General features: G+C 50.5%; 1 protein-coding gene across 2 annotated transcripts; it reads left to right on the plus strand.

Annotated features, from left to right (window-relative positions):
• The first annotated feature begins 1,508 nt into the window (after nucleotides 1-1,508).
• Nucleotides 1,509-14,931, plus strand: IRF4 (interferon regulatory factor 4). 2 transcript variants are annotated; one of them, XM_063098053.1, is made up of 8 exons: nucleotides 1,509-1,724; nucleotides 2,952-3,138; nucleotides 3,963-4,051; nucleotides 4,706-4,850; nucleotides 6,754-6,861; nucleotides 9,444-9,797; nucleotides 12,559-12,671; nucleotides 14,788-14,931. In XM_063098053.1, exons 1-8 carry the CDS (start codon nucleotides 1,509-1,511, stop codon nucleotides 14,929-14,931), a joined length of 1,356 nt encoding a protein of 451 aa, XP_062954123.1. The 2 variants fall into 2 exon arrangements, with proteins under 2 accessions (XP_062954123.1, XP_062954124.1); XM_063098054.1 differs by having other exon boundaries at nucleotides 4,709-4,850.
• Nucleotides 14,932-16,150: the final 1,219 nt, after the last annotated feature.

Consider the following 16,150-nt stretch of genomic DNA (forward strand, 5'->3'; position numbering starts at 1 on the left):
CGGGGCCCGAGCCTTCCCCTACTTTCTTTTTAACGAATGCCAAGTTCTCTGAACACCGCGGAGGGGCAGCGTTCTCGGCGACCGTGGCCGTGCCGCGGCTGTTTCGGCAGAGCCCGGCCCCAGTTCTTCCATGCGGACACTTGGTCGGTCTCCCGTCACGTGCGAGTGAAGTCCCCTCGCACCTGCTTCCCGCTCCCACACGCCCCCCACGGCGCGCCCCGCCACGTCGCGGCCGTGTCGCTGGTGTCAGACTCTAGCGCGCCTCCGAGCAGTCCTGGCGCGCTGCGCGCAACGTCGCCGAGCGCGCGGGAGCCCCCAGCCCGGCGCAGCCGCCCCTCGCCTGGGCCCTGCCGCGGACCTGGCCCGCTGAGCCCTCGGCCTCCGCTCGCGACGCAGCCCCGTCGCCCGCGGGCGGATCCGGCCCCGCCCCGGCCCGGCCCCGCCCTCAGCGCGGCTTTCAAGCTCTATAAAGTTCCTCTTTCTCACTTCGACTCTTAGTTTCGCCACTTGAACTTGGGACCCGCCGCTGTCCTCAGCTCCGAGTCCGGAGCGAGGTAAGGCCTGGAGTCGGGCAGGCGGAGGGCGTGAGGCTGGCCCCGCAGAGGACGGGGGCGCGCACCGGAGCTCCCGCGTTCCCTCCCAGGGCCGCGCAGGGGCCGCAGCTTCGGGGCGGAGCGGGAGCCCGTCCCGTCAGGGAGCCGCGACCCCACGCCATCCGCGCCGGGCCCACGCTCTGGACGGCACGGGCTGACGGGACCGTCCGCGCCCCAACAGTGGCCGAGGCGCGTTGCCGTGAGGGAGGGGACTCCTGCTGTGGGCCGCTCGGAGCCCTGCGCCCTCCTCGGCGCTCTCCCGCCTCCGCTGTCCCTCGCCGGGCCGGGGCGGGCTGACGCCCGGCGCCCCCCGCCTAGTGCCGAGTCTTCGCTTACTCGTGGCTTCCACGGCCCATTCAACCCTCGCTGGCCGGGGAGGACTGGGGGCCATTCGGGGGCAAAGAGTGCGGATGCGAGAGGAGAACGCGGGCGGCGGAACGCGCGGCCCCGACGAGCCCATGTGCGAGGCCGTCCGCGCGCGGGGCCCGCGTCGGGAGTGTGCGCTGGGGAGCGAGCAAGAGCGGGGGAGAAAACGGGCTGGAAACGGCTTGGGAGTGGGCAAAGAGAAGGCTCCCCAGGTGAGGGTGCAAACGGGGCCGAGAGCGGCGCGCAAAGGCGCGGCCGGGCTGCGTCGGAAGGTGGGGTGGCGGATGGATCCCGCCGAGCGAGCGCCAGGCAGAACCGCGCGCCGAGGGGACGCACCGGGCCGGCCGCAAGGTGCCTGCTCTCGGGGGCCTTCGGCGGCACCCACGCTGCACGCGCGCTTCGGGGCCTCAGAGAGCCGGGGCCTCGTGGTCGCTGCGCCCCGAACCCTGTGCGGCGGCGGCTGAAGGCTGGCTCTCCCCTCCCCTGCAGCGCAGAGCGAGTGTGGGAGCGGATCCCGGGCGCGCGGAGGGCGGCGTCGGAACCCTGGGCATGAACCTGGAGGGCGGCGGCCGAGGCGGCGAGTTCGGCATGAGCGCGGTGACCTGCGGGAACGGGAAACTCCGCCAGTGGCTGATCGACCAGATCGACAGCGGCAAGTACCCGGGGCTGGTGTGGGAGAACGAGGAGAAGAGCATCTTCCGCATCCCCTGGAAGCACGCGGGCAAGCAGGACTACAACCGCGAGGAGGACGCCGCGCTCTTCAAGGTCACCGTCACTCTGGGCGTCCTCGGGAGGGCAGGGGCGAGAGCCCCACAGAGCCCGGCTGGTCCCTGGCCCCGACCCTGCCGCGCGCCGGGCCCGCGCCCCACGCGCGTGGCCGTTCTCGAAGGGACCCGACCACAACGGGGCGCGCGCGACGGGGTGACCCCCTCCGCGGGGCGGGCGGCCGGGAGAGCCTCAGGCGGCTGCCGCCGAAGCCGTGGCAGAAGGGGAGGAGGTTTCAAGCTCTCCGGGGCTGCACAGACCGGGAACCAAGCAGCACCCGGGGAGTCAGAGGGCTCCGAAAGCAGGGGAAGCCCTGGAGGATGAGCCCAGGATGCGGTTCCCTCACAGCCTGTTAGATCCCGCTCTGCCTCCTTCTGTCCACGTGTGTCTGTCTGTCTTTTTCTGTGTGCGTGGGTGTTGTGCTCCAGTCTCTCTCTCTCTCTCTCTCTCTCACTGTCTGTCTGTCTTTCTCAGTTTTGCAGTTTTTCTCCGAGTCTCTCTGGATTTTTCCCCTTTGGTTCCATCTCCCTCTTCTCTCCCATTCTAGCTCTCTTTGGGCACTTCCATTTCCATCTCTCTGTGTCTCTGCCTGTCCAACTCTCTCTTTCCAAGTCTCTCTGGAAATCTCTCTCTCTCTCTTTCTCTCTCGTCTCTTGACTTATGGGCCTTCTTCTTGATCTTTCTCTCTCCCTTGCCCACTTTCTGCGCGTGTCCCTGTCGTGAGTGCTTTCCCTAGAGCAGTTTACCCAGGGAACTGTGTGCTGTGGCCCAGCCCCCACCTGTGGGCAGAGCAGGGCAAGGGGACTTCCTCTGGGAATTTGCTTTCATAGTACCTCAGATTGTGTGGCCGTGCACGTATTCTCTGTGGGCAGCTGCGCACCCCACAGCTCTGTCCCTGGTCACAGTCCAACTCACTCCAGACACGGGGTGGGTAGAGCCCGCTCCAGGGGCCTCTGCATTTCACCCCACCTTTTATGAGTACCCAGAAAAAGTTCAAACCACTCACCCTCAAGTTAGCAACGATAAGATGCAAGGTGAAGAAAGATTTTACCCAGAGGACAGCTGGTATCTTTCTGTCTCACGTTTTTAGCAACAGGGTAAATCTGAAGCACATAAGCACCCTTCTTTCTTTGAAAAATACAATTCCCAGGTTCTTTTTTCTTTTCTTTTTTTTTTTTAACAGGACTTGTATTTTGACTTTTTGTTCCCTTCATTCTTTCCCACCAGGCTTGGGCATTATTTAAAGGAAAGTTCCGAGAAGGCATCGATAAGCCGGACCCTCCCACCTGGAAGACACGTTTACGATGTGCTCTGAACAAGAGCAATGACTTTGAGGAGCTGGTTGAGAGGAGCCAGCTGGACATCTCAGACCCTTACAAGGTGTACAGGATCGTTCCTGAGGGAGCCAAAAAAGGTAGGCGCTCTCCTACATTTGAGGCACAGAATAGAGGCAGCTGATGCTTGTGCCTTGATTTCAATCTGGAGGCCGCTTTCCATTTTTGCTTTTGTAGAGCCAGCCTGCCTTCTGCCTCATGTTCAAGCCCAGCAGGCTTCTTGCCCAAGTTGTAGACTGGGTCATAAGCTGAAATTCTTGTGGTATTAGGGTAGGCTGATTTCTCACACTCCGAGCCTTTGTGCGTGTGTGTGCATTGAGTGTGTGTTTTACAGTTCATAAGTTCTGTTAAGGTATGGGCCAGGTTTCCAAACAAAAACTAGAAAAGTTGTTAAGTCTTTCCTTATCTGCCAGTCTTAGTAACCGTTTTGTAGAAGGAAAGCATACATCCATGTGTTGTTACTATTTATAGTAAAAAAAAAAAAAAGGTCAACTTTTAGAGTGTGATATGGTCAGCTGGGGGCTTATTAAAATTCAGATTCCTGGGCCCCTCTTTCCACAATTCTGACCAGTGTGTCTAGAGTAAAGGAAGGAATCTGCATTTTGAACAAGTCATATAGGCAACCTCACTTGGGAAGCATCTTGCTGTGGTCACAAGGCACATTCACACACAGCATTTCACCTGCTTCTCTACCTGTCTTGCACAAGGCAGACCTTGTAGAACTCAGTTTAATGGTGTGATTAATAACTTCCTGAGGGAGTTGCTGAAAATGCCTTATTTGTCAACAGCATGCTATGCATTCTAAGAATCAAACCCTCAGGTATTTTTTTTTTTATCCTTGACATTTAGTTAAGTCAGTTCCTTTTTTCACTCTGTGCCATTTCCATCTTCCCCAAACATGCAGGAGCAAAGCAGCTTACTCTGGAGGACCCACAGATGACCATGAGCCACCCCTTCACCATGACGGGCCCTTACCCCTCACTCCCAGCCCAGGTATGGTGAGGGTGCTGGACTTCCAGAAGGCCAGGCTGGTCTGTGTGAGGCCACACAGCAGGAGGACACACCAATTCAGCACAAGTTGGGATTTGCTACAACTAGCCCAACAGCCAACCCAAATCCCTGGTCACAGAATCAATGTCTCACTTTCCATGTGGCATTGCTATTGGTGTGGGTTAAGTAGGGGAGCAAGTGTGTGCCTGTTGGAATATGCTTCTTTTACTGATTCTCACTTCTACTGGGAAATAGACCTTTTGTGGAAGTCGGAGATTTTGGAAGTAGTGCTTTATCATGTGAAACCGCAGAGCAGCTGATCTCTTCAGGCTCTCCTGATGTGAATTACAGCTCTGTCTTACTCACTTTGGTGGGTAAAAGAAGGCGAACTTCCCTGCAGTACTTTTGGTGCCAGGTTTTACCATATGATGAAGCTTCGCGTAAAGCGTTACTCTGCAACACTGTCTCCATTGTGCTTCCGATCCTCTGTGGCTAGTTTCCACCCAGTGTGACAAGCCACTCACTCCAGCCTTTTCAGAGGATAAAATGATTTGGCTGCCAGCCATATAGGGATTCCCTCAGGAGTTTGGGAGGCTATAAAGGGTGCCCCTGCCCCTGCCAGTGCTTTCCATCTGAGCTCCTCCTGTGTTCCTTCAGCAGGTTCACAACTACATGATGCCACCCCACGACAGAAGCTGGAGGGATTATGTTCCTGACCAGCCACACCCGGAGATCCCGTACCAATGTCCTGTGACCTTTGGATCCCGCAGCCACCACTGGCAAGGCCCGGCTTGTGAGAATGGTAAGGAAGGCGCCGGAAGAATCATTTTCGTTATCATTCTGAAAATGATCCAGAAGCGCTGACCTGCCCTGCTGTGGTGAATCCTGGTCTGTCTTCCTGGACGGTGCCACCACTCTTTCCCCTTCTCCGAGGCTGCTGGAAAGAGCTCGTGTGCAGTGAAGGGAAGAGGGAGGGTTTGCTCTGTCCTGCAGGATGGCGAGGTCCGCAGAGCCAGGCTTACTCTCAGAATCCTTGCTAGGCCCTGCCCTACAAAGGGTCTTATCTCACCACAGACATCATTCCAGGCAGCTAGAAATGGCCCCATCTTTTAGTAGTTCACAGAGTGTACGTAACATGCCCAAGCTATCCAGTGAGAGTGAAGGGCTGGGCTGCAATGCCAGGTTCCTAACCCTGTGCCCAGCCTTCCACTGCACACCAGGGCTACGCAGGCGTCAAGCCAGTTGTCTGTATTTTTCACATTGTCTGGTGAACAGTTAAGATTTTTCATCCTCTCCGAATAATCCTAAGCATCATTGCAGTCTTAGGCAAAAAGCAATGGATTTTGGCTTTCTTCCTTCCTGGGTTGTCCCTGAATGCTGAGCAAGAGGCCACACGATGTCACTGATGTGTGTGTGACTGCCCATCTGCGAAATGGGCACTCTACAGCTATGCCCAGGCCCTCCCTCTGTAGGGACCAGATTATCGGGCTACTGTATTTCTCTGAAATAGTGGTGTGTCCACAGTAGTTGTTCTTGGTATTACAGGTGATAATGAGAATGAAGAATAAACACCATGAAAAATACATAAAACGTCTCCACAGGTGCCTAGCTAGTTCTGGGTCCCAAGGAGACCTGCTCATTCTGGATTAGATGTGGTCCCACACCTCACCAGTTCCTCAGACATCAAGTGAGATCTCTCAGCAGAAGCACTAATTAGCTCGATGCAGAGAGAATCTCACAAGGTGTGTTCAGGGCAGCAAGACACAAGCTTTTAGGACTTCTGAGAGTTATTGAAACAGAAGTCCTGAGACAGGACCTTTTGTGTGTTCTAGGATTATCTGCTTCCTCACCATTCAGTCAGCCCCTGTCTCTAGTCACACTCAGGCTGTTATTGGGTCTGGTGCTGAGGAAGTACACTGTTACTGAATGTTGGTACTGAGTGACATGTTTACAAAAAAACTCAGAATTCGTTCTATTAGCTCGTCAAGAGTGGTTTACAACAAAGGTTGGTTTTCCATATAGTAGTGGAGAAATCAGCTGATGTTAAACTAGATTCTGAAATTCAGGCTAGTGTCAAGGGCACCAGGCCTTGCTGAACTAATAGCCAGAGCAAAGAGGCATGCTCTGAGCTGTGCAGAGGGACAGGACAGGTATAGACATTTTGCAGCACAGGCAATGCTAAATGAAACACCAGCAAAATTAGACCCTGTTACATATTCTTTTTCTGCTCATGTTTAATGCAACACAGCTACTGTGCTGCTGAGAAGCATGGTGCAGCTTTTTCCTGAAACCAGAAATAACAAGTAAAACAAATGTGGAGTGAACAATTTGTTCATTTCAGTCGGACTCTCTGGTGTCAGAACTTAGCACATAGACCTGAGCTCTAAGCTCTGCTGTGAACTTGCTGTGTGAAGATGGGCAAATCACTTCATCTCTTGCTGGGCCTCAGTTTCACTGTTTGGAGAGAGAGCTCTGAGTTTCCTTCCAAAACTGTGCAGTGGTTCTTTCCTCCTTCCACCTTGGTTTTCCCACCGGACTTGGGCTTGCCTTTAGCTCACAAGAACATGCCCCGCCAGTCGGGCTGTGCTGGGCGTGGGTTGGAAGGTAGGCGGGGCACCGGCCCTTCCTTCCAAGGCTTATGCAGCCCCAGGCAGCCTCCCAGTGGCCTGTGTTTAGACATCATCTGATTTTTATTTGAAATGCAGGTTGCCAGGTAACAGGAACCTTTTATGCTTGTGCCCCACCTGAGTCCCAGGCTCCTGGAATCCCCATAGAGCCAAGCATAAGGTCTGCCGAAGCCCTGGCGCTCTCAGGTGAGTGCAGCATGCGGTTCTGGAGGCACGTGGGAGGCTGGCCTCTCGCTTCACCTTGGGTTAGATTTGATGGGGATTTCATTCAGCGGCTTTGCTCCCCCTGGGTAGATGCATCCTGTCGCCCAGCCTGTGTGGCCACCAGAGTGAATAAGGATCACCATTAAAAAACAGCCTGAGAAGTCAGATTGTTGTTCTGATGGCAGATACAACACGGGTTTGACGGAGACATTTTAACTTGTACACTGGCACCTGTTAGAATTTTCAGGCACGCACAGACGCTCTGGTTTCCTTCACCAAGGCCCCTCATTGGCCAACATCCTCACAACATAGAATAACTCCTTCGGAAAGGAGCAGAGCTCCACATTTTGAGAAGCTGATTGTTCTCATAATTTAGCCACACACAGGTCTTCCTTATCTGCTTGAAGGGGAAAGTGTTTCTGGCCCCTTGCCTCCATATGTCCATATGCCTAAAAGTAATGTAGATTTTGCTTTTCCTCTGAACTTTGATATGACTTACAAGCAAATATGGCCTCAGTCCTATTTTTCAGTTCCAATCCTAAAAGAATCCCTGCACCACTGCAATCTTATCTGTTTTAAGGAAGGCACCTCAAGAAGTATATGTGGTATATGTGTATTTATGTTTTAAATAAAACTTGGGATTTTTGAAATGGAATTTGTATTTATGTTAAAAATGAATAGCTTAAGCTTTGGAATTCTCACCTGGCCCCCTGGGCTCTGTGAAAATCAGCAACAGATAACATAAACCAGATTCTGGAGATTCAGGGAGAGAGCTGTGGAGCTTTTCTTGCTCACAGGGGAGCAGGAGTTTCACCTCCCCGTTGTCCTCAGTTCAGAAGTGCTGGATGAGGCACGTGCTTTTCTTCTGACATGCTCACGAGTAACCGAGATGTCTGCTAGGAGGCTCTTCTAGGCAAGAAGCTTGTGTTTGTTTTTAGAAACTTTCTAACCCTTTTCTTGAGCATCTAAAACTTGTGTGGGTGCCTGAAGAGTAGGAAATAAACAGTTATTTATATCACTGCAACCGCGTGATTTCTGATGACATTAAATGAAATGAAACCTGCCCTGCGAGTCACCTCGATGGCCAACACCCACTCTCATGGGGTGTGCCTCTGACGCTCTCAGGAGCACCGGAACAGAGGATGGAGACAGTGGTGTGGGTTCAGTCTCAAAACCTGCCATTGAGGAATAAGAGGGTTTTGTGGGTTTCTTTTTTGTATGCATAATACAGATTATCAATTACCTTGAGCACATGTGTTAGAGAGCTGTAATTCCAGTTCATTCTGAATCCCGTGCAGTCAGTCACCTGCAGGTAGCCATCTCCTATTTACGCTATCATCTTGCATTTCAGCTGTGGAGCCCTTTGCAAGCCTAGCTGGGTCCTTTCAGTCTGTGGGTGATATTTTGAAAAGGTTTCTAAAATCAGTCAAATTTTTGTTAATGAATTAATCTTGTTGAAAGTTTTAGAAAGCACAGTTTTAGAGATATTTTCAAGCCTAGTGGGATTTCAGCAGACTTTAACTGTTGGTCCTGACAACATTTTACTCACTGATGTATTTTTTCCACAAGAATTAATTTTATGATAAAAGCAGCACCTAACCAGTGTTAAAAATCAGAAAAATAAAAAAGGAAAATAAAAACATCACATTCCACCACCCAGCAATCACTATTAAGGTCTTACCCTTACACACACACACACACACACACACACACACACACACACACACACACACACACACACACACACACACACACACACACACACACACACACACACACACACACACACACACACACACACACACACACACACACACACACTCTCTCTCTCTCTCTCTCTCTCTCTCTCTCTCTCTCTCTCTCTCTCCTATATACGTTTATGATTTTTTTTTAACCTAAAGGATCTGTGGCCATGGACTTGTGTTTGGAGGGGAGGGGAGCATGTCTTTCATTAATTTTCTGCAAAAATATGTTTAACTGTGATATTGATAGAAAAGTTTCATATATGTGGATATACTTGCTTTTTTCCTGAAACAGCATTATATGTTTTGGTGGCAGAAATTAAACTTCAGGTACACCTTCTCCAAAACCAAAATTGATTTGTTAAAAGATGAATTCTCATTCAGTGACACATGACTTAGTATTTTGACTGCTGTCGTGACTACTGTCATCCCCATCATCAAAAAGATGACATAGTTCTTAACAGAGATGCTCTGTAATACGAGTTAAACATATTTTGCAGATAATTAATGAAAGATATGCTTCCCTCCTCCCCCCATAGAAAGAGTCCATCGTCACATAAATTTGGAAAATGCTGTGTTAGACCAAGTAAATAGGTTTCTTTTCATGGGACGTCTCTAAGAGCTGAGTGCGCACTCTCTGTGAGTCCCCGGCAGGAGATATGGTCGCACAGCATTTCCTGGACTTACTTGAATGTTTTATTTTCTCATGGAGCATCTTGGGACACAGGGTTCCACCAAATGCATTTGGCTCTGGTAGAGTCATTTGGTACCTGGCAGTGTCCTTTGTCCCTCGGCCCTGACTCAGGAGCTGTGTGTTTCCAGACTGCCGGCTGCATATCTGCCTGTACTACCGGGAGATCCTGGTGAAGGAGGTGACCACGTCCAGCCCCGAGGGCTGCCGGATCTCCCACGGACACACCTATGATGCCAGCAACCTGGACCAGGTCCTGTTTCCCTACCCAGAGGACAATGGCCAGAGGAAAAACATTGAGAAGCTGCTGAGCCACCTGGAGAGGGGCGTGGTCCTCTGGATGGCCCCTGATGGGCTTTATGCCAAAAGACTGTGCCAGAGCAGGATCTACTGGGATGGGCCCCTGGCACTGTGCAGCGACCGGCCCAACAAACTGGAGAGAGACCAGACCTGCAAGCTCTTTGACACGCAGCAATTTTTATCAGGTAACACCCCTCCCTGTCTGTTAGAATGGAGGGGGTGAGGGCGTGCTCGATGGGGTGTCAGAGTGACTGGGTCCCTGCTACCCTGTACAGAGGTCTTCCTCCTGTTAACCCTGGGCCCACTGGGTTCGATCCCAGCATAAGCTTCCTGTCTGGTTCAGGACTCACCTGTTTGTGTCAACAGCTCCCGTCCGTCTGTCAGTAGAGGGTCGCAAGGAGGTCCCAGTGGGATGGGCCAGGCTGGACTGTGGCTCAGTCTGACATCTTGAAATTCTGATTGTCAGCAGTCATCTCTTCACAGGGCTCCATGCGGTTGGCAGCATGATCTCAGCAATCATGTCTGCTGATGTTTCAGCTCTTTTCAGGTTCCTAGAAAAATCGTAAAGGTTAGGCTATATTGTTAACCTTCTTAGTTATGAGATGTGTCATCCCCAAGCAGATGCTGCCACACACGTGGGGCCAGGGTGAGAGTGTGCTGAACTGATTCTGCAAAGGGGACATGGCGAGAGGGCTTTGAGTTATCTCTGTAACACGAATGGTTCTAATCATATTTTCCAGAACCAATACATTTTGGTTTTTAGTTTTGATTTCATGATGATTAAATCAGCCCTGGGCTGGCTTTGGTGAAAGCTCTGGCCGTGTCATGGCCGAGGAGGCTTCACCCAGTGTAGACTATTGTCTAGACTGAGGACATCTCCTCCACAGTGAAGCAGCTGCTCTATCTGCCAGCTAACTGCCAGCTCCTCCTGTACCTTTGCCTACACCTAGTCTTTCCTAAGTGTCCCCTTCAGAGCTCCCTGTGTCCTTGGTTTTTCATGTGCCTTTCCTTTTCCTGAATGTGCTTCTTCATTCAGTTCATTTAAACTAAAATGATGAGGCAGCCATGTACTCTGGCACTGTTGACTCCCACTCAGCCTTTCTGGCTTAAGTGCCCAAATTTGCATAAGCTCATCCAAATTCTCTTTTGGTGCCATAAACAAATATGTCCCTAGATAACGACCTGCCCACAGAAGAAGGAGATGTATCTTTGGCCTCCAAGGCAGAAGCAGGTGAGGTGAGCGTGTGGGGCTGGGCACCCCTTGGAAGAGCAGTGGGACCTTGGCTGGGACTGTCCTGTCAGTCTTGGGGCCAGGCATGGTGCTCTGGGTAGGTGCAGAGGAAGAGCCAAGAGCCACTGAGGAGCACCCCATGTGCACCTCCTGTGTCTTCCTTGGGAGGTGAAAGAGCTCGCCTGTCCCTGGAAGGCTGGAGCCCAGCGGGACTGGGGCCCTCAGAGGGTGTGGACCTTTGCATCTCTGGATTCAGCAGATACCACGGGGCGAGGGTTTTCTAATTAAGGCATCCCAGAAAAATGGCACTTGCTTCTCTGTGCTACTCTTGCCATGCATGGTTTAGGAAAGTAGAATCCCTGTTGTGACAAAGCCATAAGGAACACTTAGAGAGACGCAGGAAGCAAGTGCCGTTGACATCCTCAGGCTGCAAGTTCACGTGCCTTCAATTTCCTATTGTCTGCGAGCAAGGACTGTGTTTTTTCCTAGTAGCGGGGAGCTGTGCTCACCGAGGTTGGTGGAGGGTGCTGGGAACGTAAGGGCTGCAGCTGTGTAGACCAGCATCTGCACAATGAAGGCTTCCCGCCACAGGTTCTCATGACATGGTGCACGAGGCTCACTCATTCACAGAACTGTGCCACCTCGCTACTCTGATTAGCTGGTGTAGGTGTAGTCTCAGACCTCGGCAGGGTGAATGCATTTTACACATTCTGACTAAATCGATTGGGTTTGATTTGAATTCTGGAAGAAAATAAAAAAGAGCAGGAAGTCAAAGAGGCCTGTGAGTTAGCCAGAAACTTCTCTTCAGTTGAAGATAAGAGTGGAAATCTCTGATATCTACCTGTTCGGGATCTGTACACCACTAGGGACAGCCCCAAGGCCTGGCGAGTGTGGTATCTGGTAAGGAGGATCAGCACTGCTGTTCTGCAGAAGCTCCAGCAGCTCCTGTGCACACGTGCTTCTTCTGCGGAGGCGACGTGTGGCCCTGGCTGTGGGCCTGAGTCACCGGAGGGTGGGTGTGGGGCGCGGCTGGTGTCAGGGAGTGGCGCGTCTTGGCGGCAGCGTTCCAGTCTGCTTCACAGGACACGCACATCCACAGGGCAGGGTCAAGGTGCCCGTTGCCACCCGTGTCATCTCAAGTCATGCTTCTGTCCCGGAGGTGGGCAAGGGGTCTGCGAGGAGTGACGTGGTTTTCTGGCTCAGGCCTGGCACTGAGTAGGACACAGCCACTGATGGCGGGGGCTCTGTCACCAGGGGGACACTAGACAGACACTCCCTGTGGTGCCCGCAGGCTCTGTGGTTGGAGGAGGAGGTTTTAAAATAATCCTGGGAGGTCAGAACATTCTGACTTTTGAGTGAAAATTTCTCCTTTGCATCAGTGGCTCCCCTGCCCTCACACAACTGCGTTTCTTTCCCTCTTTCTCCTGCCCTCTCTCCTCTCTGCTGCCTGTCGCGTGCTCAGGGTCCAGTGCCACAAAACACTGTTCTTAACACGTAGGCCATCTTTCCCTCAAGAAGTCAAGCGAAGCCAAGCCCCGTGCTGGTGCCAGGCCAGCACACGGCCTGTCCGTGCAGGGTCGTGTCGGGCTCTACCCATCAGCGGCCCCCACCCTCCGTGGTCCCCAGGGTGCGGGAAACAGGCACTCGCCTCCTGTGTCCCCGGCTGCTCCATGAGGGCCGTTTCTGAGTGTGGCTTTTTCTTTGGGCATCTCCAGAGCTGCAAGCGTTTGCTCACCACAGCCGTCCCCTGCCGAGGTTCCAGGTGACTCTGTGCTTCGGAGAGGAGTTTCCAGACCCGCAGAGGCAGAGGAAGCTCATCACAGCGCACGTGAGTGCTCAGTTGCTCCCACCTCACTGAGCCCCCTGTTCTTAATCAAGAGCAGAGTCCCATTTAGAGAAGTCCCAAATGAAAAGTAAATGTCAAGTGACTGGGAAAATAAATGTACTCTTAAAATAGTGAGGGAGGAAGTGTGGTCCAGCGAGCAGCACAGCCCAGGGTCCCGCCTGCTGTTCCCAGCCCCAAGACCCGCTCGTCACAGCACCGGGCAGAATCCTCCACGCCTGGCCTCACCTGTCCCATCTTTGTTATTTTTCAGGGAAATGGTTGTACTCCCACTGTGTAGGGATTTAAAAGGATTGATGCTAAAAGTTGCCCTTTAATATTCTCCGTGTCAACTATTGTTCTAAAAATGTTGTCTAGCTAAAGGATCTTCACCTAATGGAAAAGCTTTCCCTGAATGCGAAGCCGTCCCTCTCTTGTGTATTGTGTAGAGCCCCTCCATACGTTTCCCAGCCTCTCTTTTATTTCTGGATCTTTAGAAATTATTTAATTAACGGACATGTTATTTAGAGGAAGCTAAATCTTTCAAGGAATTCAAGTAGATGAGACCCTCCTGATATTCTCTAGCATAGTTTAAGATACGTCCAACCATGGCAAGTGAACATCTTTTTCATAAAAAAGAAAAGAAAAGAAAGTTTATGTAGATAACATTTAGCATTAATTCACCATAGAAAATAGAGCCTTGAGTACCTGAGATTTTTTACTTTGAAAACCTTACATTGCTACATAACCTTCAAGAGTTATTAATGGGCCCAGATAGTAAGCAGTGCCAGGTAAAAATTTATACCCCATAATACCAAAATTCAGACCAGATCTTAGCTCTGATGGTATTTCTTATTGAAAACTGAAATAAAACACTAATCTTGAGCACACAACCTGCCCCTTCTTGATTGTAAAAACAAAAACGAATCAATAAACAAAAATGTAATCCCATAGACTTTAGCGTTTTCTCATGAATTCTTTCCTGATTGATATAATAATCAATATCTTGTTGACAATAGGGATTGTTAAATGATGAAATGAACTTGGCACTGATAAACATTTAAGAGTTCTATCAAAAGCTCTGCATTCAGGGTTCTCTGGCTGCAGTTGCTCATGTGAGTTAGGCAGGGACGGGGTCCCCAGCAGGGCTCCCTGGCGATGGTGTTGTATGGTCTATAACAGGAAAACGTGCATGCATACACCCATTAGTCCTGCTCTTTTTTTACTGTGGGTTTATTTCGTTGGTGCACTTTCATAGGAGTTATGCTTATGTGGTTATAAATCAAATAACATTAAGGTTCAATTTAATAGCACAATTGATTGACTGGCAGCATTCAGCTTGTCTCAGATGCCGTAAATTCAGGAAAAGCTGAAAGTTGGGGGTTTTTGTTTGTTTGTTTTGTTTTTTTGGTGAATGTAATCCTTGCTAGTAACCAAAGTAGATATATTTGGGACCAATGAACTTCTTTTTTTCCCACAATAGCAGTTTTGTTGTTTAATTTTTTCTGCTTTTTCATTCAATTCTAATTCTTTTTCTTTTAACTCGAAACCCGTGGTTTAGAATTATACAGATTACCTGGGAACTGAGTAATCTAGGAGCCCTTCATCCCTACCAAACTGCCATTGTGGAAAAACAAATTCATTGGCCCAAATTACCCTGAATATTACCTCAGACTTTTTTAAAAATTTGATTATTTTACTTGATTTGGTTCAGTCTTAGTTAAATGTAAATTTCAAGTTGCGGTTGATTTAAAAGTATCATCTTTAACTTTAACCCCAATTGAAACCCAGAATTAAGTAGACTCTGTTTACAGCTTGCTCTGTGTAAGGACAGAAATTAGTTCTTCACACGGCTCCAAACATGAGATGTTTTGTTTCTGCTTTTTGTGGCTGGCTGGTGCTAAGATCCAAACCCATGACCTTGGTGTTACGAGACTGTGCTCTAAGCAACTGAGCCAAACTGGCCAGTCCAAATATGACATCTTTTGATTGTTATAGTCTATATAACTTTGAACTTAACTTTACTGTACCCTTAGAATTTGAGAGTTCTTTGATGATGAGCCAATTACAGGATGTTAAAAAAAATGCCTCAGTAATATCTTCTTAAAACCTCTCGTTGAAGGTGGAACCTCTGCTAGCCAGACAACTGTATTATTTTGCTCAGCAAAACAGTGGACATTTCCTGAGGGGCTACGATTTGCCCGAACACATCAGCAGTCCAGAGGATTATCACAGACCTCTCCGCCATTCCTCCATCCAAGAATGAAAAACGTCAAGATGAGTGATTCTGTTTCATTGTAAATAATTGACCAGGTTGATCACCCTCTTTTGCTTTTGAGGAACCCGGAAATGGGGGCCTCAGTTCCACAGTCTAGTAGAATTGCAGCAAGATCAAGTGTGGAAAATCAGGTGCCCTTGATGACAGATGAGCCTGTTCCAGGAGGAGTGGCCACCTTCCAGACCTGACGAGTGATCACTGCATGCTCTGCAGACTGCTGTCGCTGCGGTAACTGTGGAAGCTGACCCAGGGTGTGTTGACATGTGCTTCAGTGCCGTCTTCAGTTTGGCGCAGGCTAGCTCTTGCATGAAAACTGACAAAGCTTGGCTTCAGCACTGACCGCTGACCAGGGTGAGGAAGGCACTTAGGTGTGTTGCACCATTTCTCAGGGCACGAAAGTCTGAATCAGAGACTGCTCTAGCCACAGAAGCGGCGTGTGAACGTGAGTGGCCGCTGTAGGTCTGTGGAAGATGCTTGCCGAGTGAAGGAAGTTGAATCCGCGACCAAGGTGGGCCCGGTGCCTGTGGCTATAGGATGGCCTCCCTCCCCACCTGCCCGGAGCTCCCCCGGTGGCCCCGCTGTCCCCTCCCTCCCACCTGTCTCCCCTCGGCTTTTTCTCCTTGGCCTGCCCTGGAAGCCAGTTGACAGACTCTTGCTGTCTTCTGGAGCCAAAAAGCATTAGGGCTGCTCTTGGGATGGACATTTTTTTCTGTTTCAGAAGAATTTTTTTCTGTTTCTTTGTCTTTTTCTTTCTCTTTCTTTAGAAATTCTTGCTAAAACTTTTTTCTTAAGGAAGAACAAAAAAGACAGAAGATCAACGGTCCAGGTGCTAAAGATACATTTTTAAAACTGTGTGACATTTCCCCTCTTCCGTTTGTTTTGTTTGGCCATCAGTTAGTTATCCATGGCGACACTAACGAGGAGGAGCCAGTGAGCCTGGGCTGGTGGATTCTGTTGGGACACAGGGCGGCAGGCCTGGATTGATTGCAAAACTGCAGACTCGGGGGCTGTTTCTGCTTATTTTGTGTATTGTATGCTTCCTCATGGCAGTAATCGTTTGACAGGGCCTTCAGTACTGAGCTCCCTCCAAGTACATCTTTTTATAGACCCCAAAGATCTCCACCTGCTTAAGTAAACCTGGTCACTTACTTTTTTGTTGTTGGTTTTGGAAAAGTACAACTGTCCAGTTAGACCGGGGTGTTGCACT

The sequence above is a fragment of the Cynocephalus volans genome, chromosome 5, assembly GCF_027409185.1.
Source record: "Cynocephalus volans isolate mCynVol1 chromosome 5, mCynVol1.pri, whole genome shotgun sequence".
NCBI lineage: Eukaryota > Metazoa > Chordata > Mammalia > Dermoptera > Cynocephalidae > Cynocephalus > Cynocephalus volans.

What these genes read in the sequence shown, in the direction of transcription:
- IRF4 (XM_063098053.1), top strand. Translation starts at nt 1,509, where the DNA reads ATGAACCTGGAGGGCGGCGGCCGAGGCGGCGAGTTCGGCATGAGCGCG. An exon ending in AGGACGCCGCGCTCTTCAAG is followed by an intron (nt 1,725 to 2,951) that starts GTCACCGTCACT and finishes CTTTCCCACCAG; the next exon opens with GCTTGGGCATTATTTAAAGG. An exon ending in ACCCCTCACTCCCAGCCCAG is followed by an intron (nt 4,052 to 4,705) that starts GTATGGTGAGGG and finishes GTGTTCCTTCAG; the next exon opens with CAGGTTCACAACTACATGAT.